This window comes from Odocoileus virginianus, chromosome 11, assembly GCF_023699985.2.
Source record: "Odocoileus virginianus isolate 20LAN1187 ecotype Illinois chromosome 11, Ovbor_1.2, whole genome shotgun sequence".
Classification (NCBI taxonomy): domain Eukaryota; kingdom Metazoa; phylum Chordata; class Mammalia; order Artiodactyla; family Cervidae; genus Odocoileus; species Odocoileus virginianus.
Window position 1 is genome coordinate 71,363,935 of NC_069684.1, and position 12,118 is coordinate 71,376,052.

At 57.8% G+C, this 12,118-nt stretch overlaps 1 protein-coding gene across 21 annotated transcripts in view; it reads right to left on the bottom strand.

Annotated features, from left to right (window-relative positions):
* Window positions 1-12,118, bottom strand: part of NFASC (neurofascin) — a 195,377-nt gene that overhangs the window by 37,423 nt on the left and 145,836 nt on the right. For 16 of the 21 annotated variants that reach the window (XM_070474614.1, XM_070474620.1, XM_070474617.1 and 13 more), the window contains 10 exons: window positions 8,744-8,887; window positions 7,938-8,049; window positions 7,481-7,647; window positions 6,874-7,021; window positions 5,618-5,742; window positions 4,772-4,816; window positions 3,554-3,655; window positions 3,075-3,272; window positions 2,276-2,346; window positions 528-750 (listed from right to left, as the gene is read on the bottom strand). In XM_070474614.1, coding sequence (XP_070330715.1) covers window positions 528-750; window positions 2,276-2,346; window positions 3,075-3,272; window positions 3,554-3,655; window positions 4,772-4,816; window positions 5,618-5,742; window positions 6,874-7,021; window positions 7,481-7,647; window positions 7,938-8,049; window positions 8,744-8,887 — 1,335 coding nt within the window. The remainder of the gene's footprint in view (window positions 1-527; window positions 751-2,275; window positions 2,347-3,074; window positions 3,273-3,553; window positions 3,656-4,771; window positions 4,817-5,617; window positions 5,743-6,873; window positions 7,022-7,480; window positions 7,648-7,937; window positions 8,050-8,743; window positions 8,888-12,118) is intronic. The other 5 variants (XM_070474618.1, XM_070474630.1, XM_070474629.1 and 2 more) reach the window with 1 other exon arrangement.

A 12,118-nucleotide genomic window follows, 5' to 3' on the forward strand; every position in this document is an offset into this window, starting at 1 on the left:
GGGTTGCAGTGGCTGGCCTGGAGTATTCAATCTGGGGAGCTGTGGACTTCAGTCCCTCGAGAATTCCCCTGGGGAGCCCAGGAGCAGTCTGGCCTGGCCCTGCTTCCTGTGGGGGCGTCTAGTTATGGCATTTGGGTCAGACGGTCCTCGGGGCTAGCAAGGCCTAGCAGTAAGACAGACCACAAACCTGGGTGCTGTTTTCAAGCCTGGAATTTGCTACTGTGCAATATGGGTGGGGGTTTCCCTTGCAGGACCCCAGTTTTCCTATTTATAAAGTGAGAGTACTGGACCAGGTGACGACGTTCATTAATTCTAACCAGCATTCAGATGATACCGTCTCTGCTCCCGCCACTGCCTGGGGCCTGTCTGCTCCAGGTCACTGCAGGAGACCCCTCTTTCCTGGTAATTGGCTGTCCTCCAGGGTGCTCTTAGAAGACCCAGGGCCCATGCCAAGGTTCCTGGTCTTCAGGGGTGGCCTGGACAGCCCAGCCGTGGGTGCCCAGGGTGGAGGGAGGGTGGGTACTCACAATCTTCTCCAGAGTAACCGATGACGGTGTCTGGCTCAGGGCCCTTCCCAAAGTCGTTTTCAGCCTGGACTCGGATCTCGTAGGGCACGTAGACGGGGGTCTGCCCCACCACATAGCGGGAGCCCCACACCGTGACGTTGTTCCAGGCCTCGCGGGTCTCTCTCCGCCGCCACTTGACGATGTAGCGCAGGTTGGGGCCGAAGGCGGAGGTGGCATTCATGGGCTGAGTGGGGAGAGACGGCAGGAGTGGTGAGGGTGCTGGCAAGGAGCCCGGGCCACCCCAGCTCACTCTCTTCCCGCGGCAGGCCCCTGTCTCCAGCCTGCCCAACCGTGGCCAGCCCCTTGCAGAGCTGGGGAGAGCCTGCTCCCCACTCTGAGTCCCCCGAGCCTGGAGTCCTGTGAAGCTGGCAGCCGCAGATCCTCCTCCAAGGCCCCAGGCCCTCTGACATCACAGCCCCCGCCTGGCAGGTACGCAGGCAGAAAAAGCATCACTGTCAACAGGACTCTTTCCAGGGATGGAGCAACCAGAAGCAAAATGTGCATGGTGATGTAACAAGCCTCCAAAGCCAGAGAGGAGCGAGTTCTGGCTTAGTCATGGCATGCCTGCTGCCAATGAATCAAAATTCCCGACTTCAGTCCTAGCGAATCCATGCCTCTCTGCCCTACCCTTCTTAAAAGGCTGGAGGTAGGAGCAGGCGTAACTCTGTCTTTGTTCCCCAAGGGCTGGTCCAGGAAGCCATTCCCTGGGCACCTGCAATACAGAGCTGAACCACTTCTTGCCAGGTCCTAAAGATGAGCCCTGGCATCTTAAGTCTGGGCTCAGCCCAACTGCTAAGGCTGCTGTAAGACCAGGCCCTCGGCAGACAATGATGGTCATGATTCCAAACTCTGCATCCGTCTATTTCCATTATGCACAGCAACAGCACAAAAATGTTAAAATTTCAGTGGCTGGGACTTCCCTGGTGGCACAGTGGATAGGAATCCTGGAATTCAAACACACAGGTTTGAACCCTAGCCTGGGAATGTTCCACATGCCATGGAGCAACTAAGCCTGTGTACCACAATTACCGAAGACTATGTGCCCTGGAACCTGTGATTCATAACAAGAGAAGCCCCCACGCTACAGCTAGAGAGCAGCCCCTTCTCTCCACAGCTAGAGAAAGCCCTTGCACAGCAATGAAGACCCAGAGCAACCAAAAATAAAACATTTTCAGTGGCTGAATTTGCATCTCAGAAGCAGTTTGGAAAAAAAAAAAAAAACCACATCATTTGGAGGCCACATATCCCAGTTTTGGTTTGGAAAATGTGGTCAGGTGAGCCAAGACGGAAGATGAGTTTTTCAATCCTGGTCTGGAGGTCATCTTTGGAGTCCCTCTGTCCATCTTGGACTTACAGACAGCTGCCACTGGAGGCTCACCGTGAGGCTGGTCTCTCCCCACACCCAACAATCGCCAGTGAGAGGAGCTCAGAACTCACCAAAGCGAGGTACCAGTGTTTAGGCTACATCTTTTCTGGGGACTAATCTAAATCTCTCTCTTCTAAAGAAGTGCTTTGGTCCTGTGGGCCTCAGTCACCTCTGCTCCTGTCTTAAACCTTGCTCTTAGATACTCTCCTGTTTGATTTCTTGATGCCCTCACACCAGGCAGGTAGTCTGAGCCAGCCTGCAGCCGGGGGACTCCAGGGGTGCACAGGGCGAGGGCCCCCAGACTGCCAGGCCAGCATTGCAGGTGGGCTGGAGGGGCTCTCACCGTCCACGTGATCTCCATGTTGTTCTTCCTGCTCCCCTCTCCCTTCACGTCGGACGGGTTGGACTCGGGGGCTGGAACCCAAACGGAGACCAGTTCAAACCCGGGGTATGCATCACAGGGCACAGTGAACAGCCTCTCCTCCCCAGCCCACTGGCCCCTCTGTGCTCATCTCTGCATGTCTCAACACCCCGTCCCCTCCGCAGCTGAGCTTGCTCTGCCGCGCTGCCGCACGTATGATGTGCCTTCCTAGCTGAGACTTATAAGGCTTTCCACACTTTAGATGATCAATAGAGTCAATTCAATGTGGATTATCCCCTTTGTGGATTATTCACTAAATGTGTTTAACACCAGCTTGGTTTCCTGGCATTCAACATTTTGGGGGAGCATATTTCACCCTCAATGAGCCAGTATGATTTCAGAAATCTAAGCATTTCATTACCCAAGTATGTTAAGAAACCTGATACAACATGAGATTATATATTTCTACCGCCAATCTTCATAGCTATTCCCTTTAAAGCAGATCAATGAGAATTATTCATAATATTAGTAATAATAAAAATGACAGTTGACATTTATTGTGTGATTACTACATGCATATCACATTAAGGACCTGAATTGTATTTTCAAACAATTGTATTTTCACAACAGCCCCATAGGGAGATGGTGTAATTATTCTCTGGTTCATAGATGAGGAAGCCTGGAGTAGCTTGCCTAAATTCATGTGGCTGGGGACCTGGGGAACTCAGTCTGTACTCGGGTGCCTGGCGTCAGCACCTGCCGTTAGCCCTCAAGCACTCACGTGCTCCGCTGGTTCGGTAGCGCTCAGACGGGAGGCTGGGGTGGCTGCTGCCCACCTCGTTGATGGCGATGACCCGGAACTGGTAATTGACGTAGGGTGACAGCCGGAGCACAGCTGAGTTGACACTGCCCGGGAACTTGGAATGGTCATGCCAGACCCCTGGCTGGAACTGGTCTTCTTCAAACTGGACAACGTAGTCTGAGGAGGCAAGGAAGGCAGGACTGTCTGGGGAGCTGAGTCAGTGAGTTCTTTCCCAAGGTGTGCCCTCGGGGTTCCCAGCAGTGTTGACAGCCTCCCGTGGGGAGACAGAGGCACATGAACTCCTCCCAAACACAGAACAGGAGACAGACCACGGCCTCCACTCTGTTGACAGTCCAGGGCACACGCCAGGTGAGGAGGCGGCGGGGCCAGAAGCCAGGGCCGGGCCGGCCGCCGAGCTGCACCCTCCTTCTACTGGTCGGCGCCGGCCCGTGGCTGACCTGTGATGGGGCTGTTGTTGTCGTCCCCTGGGATCCAGGTCAGCCTCACGCTTCTCTCGGCCAGGTCAGTGAGCTCCAGGTCCCGGGGTCGGTCCGGTCGTCCTGGCGGCAGAGGGAGGGGCCTCTAGAGTCAGAGCTGGCCCGGCCACCGTCCCACAGACAGGACCTGGGCAGGCTGAGCTCACCCCGCAGGGACCAACCCCAGCCTGTGCCGGAGGGTCAGCCTAGGGGCCACCCTGCCCTTGGGGTTCAAAGAAGGACAAAGAGGAAAGATCCCCAAATTCCACCAGCCCCCAAAGAATATCAAGGGGTGCAGGGTGCAGTGAGAATTGGGGCCAACCCACCCCAACCTGTGGGTGTTCTTGGGAGTGGAAGCATTTGGGAAAGGGTCACAGCTTTAGGAAAGAAGTATGGGACTCCTGTGTGTAATTATCTTCTACTGTGTGTGCTGAGGCTCTGAGGGGCAGGAGCCCAGGAGGGTGTCTGGAGAGCTTGCAGGGCAGAGCAGTTAGGGGGGTGGGGGGGCGGGACAAACACAGAGGACCAGGCCAGGGAGGAGACAGCAGCTCCGTCTAGAAGCTTCCATGATGGACAGCAGGACAGAGGCCCCCAGCAAGGGTGGGGGCAGCACCTGTGGGGGGCTCCAGTCTCACTGGATTTCTTAGGTGGGTGTGAGCGCCCTCCTGGCAGAGGGATAAAGCCGTCTGGCCACTGACTGGTGAGGGCAGGCGTGTTTCTTTTCTCCCATCCTGGCTCTATGAACCAGCTGTTTCCATAGTGTGGCTGGTAACTGGAAGGATCTGGAACATGAGTCCCAGCAGCCACATTCACGTGTGTCGCACACATGTGCACGTGGACTGTAAATGGGTGTGTAACAGCAGATCTGGAGAGGCTGCCCAAAAGACGGGCCTACGGATAACTGGAAGCAAGAGTTTCGAGACCAGCGGAGTGAGAGAACAGACTGCCCCAGGGGAGTGGTGGGCATGGCCAGAGGTGAGGGGTGGGGACGGGACCACAACTGTCTGCCAAAGGGCCGGGGCTAGCAGGGGCTCGGGAGGAGCCGGGCCTCCTGAGAGGGTCAGACTTGGCAGGGGCGGGGCGAGCTGCCCCCCGCCCTGTGCAGAGCACCCCTCTCGTGCAGGGCCCTCCTCCTCCTACGCGCCACCCTCCCAGACACCTCGAGGGCTTGGTGCGAGTCCCGGGGTTAGTACGAATTACCTTTGGGAAGGGCAGCCAAACGGTTAGTTGGAGTAGCCTGATCAGCTGCAAAGGTAAGACGGGTTATCCAGGTTAGCAGGTTATCTGGGGATAAAGGTGCTCTAAGGGCGGGATCAGGAGGCCAGGCTGGAACAGCGGCCCCTGCTCAGCCTCAGCCCCCCGCCCCGTGGAGGGCGCCCCGGTCCTCACAAAGGCCTTCCCGTGCCCCTCCGCAGCCAGGGGCGGGCACGCGGTCTGCTTGCTGTCCTGGTGTGGGCACTGTATCTGGGCCCACTGTTCCCCGGGACGGTGCAGGGATGCACCAAGACAGCAGAGGTGAAGAGACGATGTGCCCTCCTGGGCAGGAGACCACACCCCCGGGTTTGGGGTGGCTTCGTATTTACAGTCTGGTTTGGGGGCAAGGGCCCGCCAAGAGGCAGTCATCGGAGGTGCCCGGCACCCTGGGAAATCCCTCCAGGAAAGGCGGGCAGAGAATAAAGCAGCAGCAGGTGTTGGAAGGCCAAACACAGAGCTGGCTTGTTTCAAGGATGGACAGTTTTAATTGACTTAGTGGTTCAGAGTCAGCTGTAAAGTTGGTAAAAATGACCACAAGAACCCCGTCCATCCCTCTCCCTCTGGCACCCTTCAGTTGAGGATTGAGGCGAGTTAGCCATTCCATTCAGGAGGTAAGGCATCCAGTACAGCCTGTTCTGAGAGGAGCAGCTTCCTAACCCTCAGACCCTCAGATAAGAGGCTCCCCACGCCTGGCTGGCTGGCTGACCGCAGGCACTGCCCTCAGAGCCACCCCCACCTCTCTGGACAAGGGGAGGTGGGGCGGGCAGCGGCGGGGCAGGCGGCGGCGTTTACCTAGCACCGTCAGGTAGGCTTTGGCCAGGTCCTGGTCCAGCTCGGTGCTGGCGACACACGTGTAGCTGCCCTGGTCCCGCTCGGCCACACCGAAGATGGTCAGGGAGTCCTCCTCCTTCTTCATTCTGCAAAGGAACCAGGAGGGGTTGGAGGAAGGTGGAGGGCAGACAGTGAGGTGGGGAGGTGGGGGTGGCGGGCACTGCCTGTTCGCCTTCTCCCTGGGGCAGGGACAAGTGAGTCAGAGCCTCCTAGGGGACGGGGGCTCCATCGCAGTGCTGTGGGAGGGGCTGGGTCTTCCTGTCACCCTGAGCACTCGTGGTGTTGACGGAGGGGATAGGAACACGGGCGGTGCTAGAGCGACCCCCTCCACATTCATCATGCTCAAATCCCCCCGCGTCCGCTGCGCTCCCGTCCTGCATTAGGGCGTAGCTGGGCCCACCCCTGAAGGCAGGTCTTCTCAAGCTTTCAGCTCTGTCTCAACCCAGAGTGATGCCTGCGCTCAGCCCAGTTCCCTGGGCTCCCCTGAACTGTCTCCAGAGAGGGAGGAGGGCACCCAGGAGCTGGGTGCATTCCTGAGTGCCAGCAAACCTGTGCCTGCTGGAGGGTCATGCCCCTCCAGGAAACCAGATGATCAGCAGACCCAGCTAGTACCCACGTGCACCCTGCCCCGAGACCGAAGCTGGTACAGAAGAGAGCCTGAGGGAAGGCTCAGATCAACGCTCTCAGCCCCAGCTGCATATTCCCAACACCCGGGGGACTTCAAACAGCATCTAGGCCTGGGCCCGCCCTCAACTCCAATCAGATCCAAATCTGGCTGAGGGAGAGGACAGGCGTGGGCCCAGGGTGCACTAAGGGCGACCCAACTAACCACAGGGTCAGAGCCTGCTCAGGCAGCCCCACGCTCTGTCGGGGGACGCGGCACTGCTGGCTGGGCTGAAACGAGGCAGGGGGCGTCTGGCCTGGACGCCAAAGAGGAGCAAGGAGGGGCCAAAGGACAGAGAAGTGAGTGCAGATGGAGAGGAGAGAAAGGAGGGAAGGAGGGGAGAAGAGGCGGGGGAAGAGGAGAGAGGAGCAGGGCGCTGAGCGGAGAGAGGGCAGGCACTGGAGGGGGTCTCTCCCCTGGGGTTCCCAGAACCCTCTTCAGTGGTTCTGCAGCGACACATGGACACGGGAGCCCCGGGTGCATCCACGCATCACCAGGAGCAGGGAGGAGGCAGGGTCCCAGAGAGCAGCAGCGGGGAGGCAGGAGTGGAGACCTGTTGCTGATGTAGAGCGGCTCATCGTCCTTCAGCCAGGAGACCGCAAGCTTCAGGGAGGGGTCGTGCTTCACACGGCACTCCAGCTGCACCGTGGTGCCCCTCTTGGCAACCTGGTCCTCGGGCATCCGGTAGATCCTCGTGGGGTCTGCAGAGAAGTGCCTGAGCTCAAGCTCCTCTCTGCCACACCCCATCCCCGAGCGGCCACGGGGTGACACGTATGACCAGCTTACATGGACCGTGGAGGGTGGCAGAAATAGGATTCAGTTAGGTGAACTGGTCAGGGAGGCCTGGAATAGGAGATCCCTGATGGAAATAATGCCCAGGTCTTTTCTTGCTGGCTCAGCAACACAGGAAGTAGTTTCTGGGGCGGTGGTGGGGAGCTGGTGTGGGAAGCAGGCATCCCTGCACAGGGCAGGTAATGAGTCAGTGCATGTAGCACCCAGGCCAGCTGGGGGCCCCGAGGGAGGTCCCACTAGGGATTAAATCCCACTAGGGATTAAGGGTGGTGCGTTTTCAAAGGGACACACACGGGTAACTTTGAGGAGATGGCATCCTCAAAGTTAAAGGTGCCCCCCCACCCACCCATTGTGCCCTCTCCTTTTACCTTTGACCTCGAGGCGGACCTGGTTCTCCGCTTTGCCCAGGATGTTGGTGGCAACACAGGTGTAGATGCCCTGGTCCTCTTTTCGGATCATCTTGATTTCCAGACTGCCATTCTCGTAGACGTGGTAGTTGCCACCATCCAGGTTGCTTCCTTGTCCATTCTTAAACCTCACAACAGAGCAGCAGGACACACAGCATACTGAGAAAGGACCAGCCCAGGGGGGAAGGGACCCCAAACCCATGGGTCTGCCCCCACCCATGGCTGGCCTTGGCAAGTCTCTGGCCTCAGTTTCCTTCTTTGCACAATAAGAGGCCTGACCCAGATGCTCTGCCAGCTTCATCTCCGCTTCCACCCTTTGTGGCTCCCAGGACTTGCTGAACCCCTCTCATGGGCTGAATGCTATGACAGAGGTGAGACAGATGCCCTCATTGGGGAAGCCTGGTCTCCCGGAACTTACCATCGGAGCGTGGGGATGGGAGACCCAAAGAACGGGCAGTCCAGCCGGGTCCGGTTGTACAGGATCACCCTGATGAGCTGGTTCCGCGGTGACAGCATCCGAGGCGGCACGTCTGCAACCCCAGAGACCTAACCCTGATCTCGGGCGGGGGTCTGCCTTCCTCTGCGACCCCAGTGACCTAACCCTGACCTTGGGTGGGGTCTGCCTTCCTCTCCCTCCTTGGGGACCAGTCTTATCTCCATGTGCCTTCTCCTTGGGGCAGCTTTCTAAATACCAGCGTGACTTCCCCCATCAACCTCCCTCCCGGATTAGGTGAGGAAGGAGGAAGCTTATCCATCTGCACCTAGTCTACATCCAGTCCCAATTTTGCAGAGGATGCCTCCAGCCTTCCAGCAGCTTCGGTATCTGCCCCTCCACAGCCCCAAGGCTTCTCCTGGTTGTACCTGCCCACTGCGCTCTGCCTGCTCCAGGAGGGCCACAAACACACGCAGGGTAGTTCCTACCCTGAGGCCATGGAGAACCCAGGGGAGACTCAACATGGACACACCAAGAAGGTGAGACTGTCCCCCCTCTTGCCAGGGGAGGAAGGGGACGGAGACTGGCGTCTCAGCTCTCCATTCGTCCTCTGAGTGGAATGAATTGTCCGCACACCCAGCTCTGTAGATTTGAAGTCCTCCATCACCCCTCCTCATTTCATCCTGGGTCTCCACACTTCCCCACCCTGCTGCCCTTCTCCCCCCAGCCAGCCTCAGGCAGAGAGGGAGCCCACGCTCCGAGCAGGGCCCAGGCGGGGCGGGCACACTCACCCAGCACGCTGACGAAGGCGTTGGCCAGCAGGTAGCCGTGCTCGTTGGAAGTGTTGCACTGGTACACGGCCCGGCTGCTGATCTGCGTGTCACGGAAGATGATGGTGTCCCCGGCCACCTCACGGTTGGGGTTGGGCGGTGCCGCTACAGACAGGAAGGTGCTCCTCGTAAGACGGGGAGGGCGGGCAGAGGGCGTGTGGGACTTGGGCCAGGGCTCCCTGGTAGGACTGAGCCTAGCAAGAGTTTATTTCTCAATCCGTCCAATGGGAACAGGAATCCCGGTCAAAGCTATGTGGCAGCTGGGCAGCTGTGGTTTGAATTCTAACCACATTACCCACCAGCCCTATTCAATGGCTCAAACGCTTCAGTCCCCTTGTCTGGGGATAACACATCACCCTGCGGCATTTCTATGAGGATGACTGGAGAGTCTATACCTGTCATTAGAAGAGGCCTGAGCACATATAGTTGGAGGGTTGACTATGGCTGCTGTTACCATTTTAACCCAATGTGCATATACTCAAAAGTGTTTTGAAAAGCATAAAGCAATATACAACTAGGTGGGACCTATCCATTTCCCATCCTCTGAGCAGAGCACTCTGCAGACGTCCACAAAGTTAAACCTGGAGGTGGACACCTGCTGAAAGTTGACGAGTCCCTGCATTTGCCAAAGTGACTTCACCTTCCCAAGACTGAGAAGACTGCCAAGACTGTGCGCACTGACAGGACATCCCCCGCCACATTCTCCTGGCCCCACTGGCTGCGGATGCAGAGAGCAGAGCTGGGGAGTCGCTTCAGGCACGTCCAACTCTTTGCAACCCCATGGACTGTAGCCTGCCAGGCTCCTCTGTCCACGGGATTCTCCAGGCAAGAATACTGGAGTGGTTGCTACACCCTCCGCCTGGGGATCTTCCCAACCCAGGGATTGAACCCGCATCTCTTATGTCTCCTTAACTGGCAGGGGGGTTCTTTACCACCAGTGCTATCTGGGAAGCCCAAATCACTCTAAGAGTCGGAGCAAATCAGTAACCCCTCCAGGCCTCACTTCCTTCACCTGTTAAGTAGGGAAGCATTACTTCCATCTTCCCCTACTCTTAGGGGGGTAAGAGAGCAAGAATGAGATAATGAGCGGTACAAGTTTTCCAGAAATGTAAAGAATCCACACTTTTCTTATCTTTCACCAGCATGAGGTGCCTCTCCTCTGTAAGGTTTAGGACCTGGGCCAGATGACTTGGCTTGTGTGTTCTATGACCTCACCTAGGATCACTCAGACTTTCCACAGAAGTTGGCAAAGGGGGACCCAGGGCCTGGCCCCACGGGCGCCACCCCACAGACAGTAGGTCTGAGCCTGGAGATGCAGAATCAGCCGGTGAACAAAGCTGAGGTCAGCATCCTTAGCCTCCTTCCAGCATCTCAGCAAAAAGGCACAAGGGAAGCAACGCCAGCAACTTTACGTCTCCTCACCTGGCAAGGCGACCAGCGCTTCTCCCAGTCACTCTTTTGAATGACGGGGACCTCCCCAGGGCCAGGGCTCAGCTGCAAATCCTTGGCTCTGCATTTCTTTAATGTTGCTGTGGAGTTTAGAACCTTTGTCTGCCTTATCCCCCAAGTGCCACCAGGACAGGGAGAAGGGCAGAGGACAGGCCAAATCAGTAAGTGGCTGTATGCAGGGGGAGGCTATTTCCCAAGATAACTAGAGGCTCAGCACCAAACAGGGCACGCTGAGGCACTGCCAAGCAGCCCCCAGCTCCCCCAGTCCCGAGCTGTGTGACCTCAGGGTGGTCACTGCAAAGGCGGCACTTCATTTCCTCATCTTCAACGTCTGAGGTTAACGAGGTAAGAGGGATGCTACGCGCCCGGCACACAATAAAGGTCTAGAAAGGTGCATTCATGCCTTCTCCTCTGCCTGTCTCCCTACCTCTCCACCTGCTTTTATCAGCTGTTGCTCAGGAGTTAGGCTCTGAGTTCTTACCATCTACTTTCTGTCCCATCTGGTTGATAATACAGTTTGTATTTGCTCTGACCCTTTAGAGAAAGTAAGGACAGGACATTTAAAGTGTAAAGCAGGGCTTCCCTGGCAGTGGAGAGTGGTAAACAATCCACCTGCCAATGCAGAAAACACAGGTTCGATCCCTGGCCCGGGAAGATCCTACATGCCACGGAGCAACTAAGCCTGAGTGGCAAACTATTGAGCCTGCGCCCTGGAGCCTGGGGGCTGCAACTACTGAGCTTGTGCCCAGAGCCCGAGCTCCACAAGGAGAGAGGCCACTGCAGTGAGAGGCCCGCACACCGCAGCTAGAGAGCGGCCCCTGCTCACCACAGCCAGAGAGGAGGCCACAGTCACCACAGCTAGAGAGGAGCCCACAGTCACCACAGCTAGAGAGGGGCCCACAGTCACCACAGCTAGAGAGGAGCCCACAGTCACCACAGCTAGAGAGGGGCCCACAGTCACCACAGCTAGAGAGGGGCCCACAGTCACCACAGCGAGAGAGGAGCCCACAGTCACCACAGCCAGAGAGGAGCCCACAGTCACCACAGCCAGAGAGGAGCCCACAGTCACCACAGCTAGAGAGGGGCCCACAGTCACCACAGCTAGAGAGGAGCCCACAGTCACCACAGCCAGAGAGGAGGCCACAGTCACCACAGCTAGAGAGGAGGCCACAATTACCACAGCCAGAGAGGGGCCCACAGTCACCACAGCCAGAGAGGGGCCCACAGTCACCACAGCGAGCGAGGAGCCCACAGTCACCACAGCCAGAGAGGAGGCCACAATTACCACAGCCAGAGAGGGGCCCACAGTCACCACAGCCAGAGAGGGGCCCACAGTCACCACAGCGAGCGAGGAGCCCACAGTCACCAGAGCCAGAGAGGGGCCCACAGTCACCACAGCCAGAGAGGGGCCCACAGTCACCACAGCCAGAGAGGGGCCCACAGTCACCACAGCGAGCGAGGAGCCCCACTCACCACAGCTAGAGAGGGGCCCACAGTCACCACAGCCAGAGAGAAGCCCCACTCACCACAGCCAGAGAGGGGCCCACAGTCACCACAGCTAGAGGGGGGCCCACAGTCACCACAGCCAGAGAGGGGCCCACAGTCACCACAGCTAGAGAGGAGCCCCACTCACCACAGATAGAGAGGAGCCCCCACTCACCACAGCTAGAGAGGGGCCCACAGTCACCACAGCCAGAGAGGAGCCCACAGTCACCACAGCCAGAGAGGGGCCCACAGTCACCACAGCTAGAGAGGGGCCCCACTCACCACAGCTAGAGAGGAGCCCCACTCACCACAGCTAGAGAGGGGCCCCTGTTCACCACAACTAGAGAAGAGCCTGTGCAGCAATGAAGACGCAGTGCAGCCAAAAACAAATAAATAAAGTTA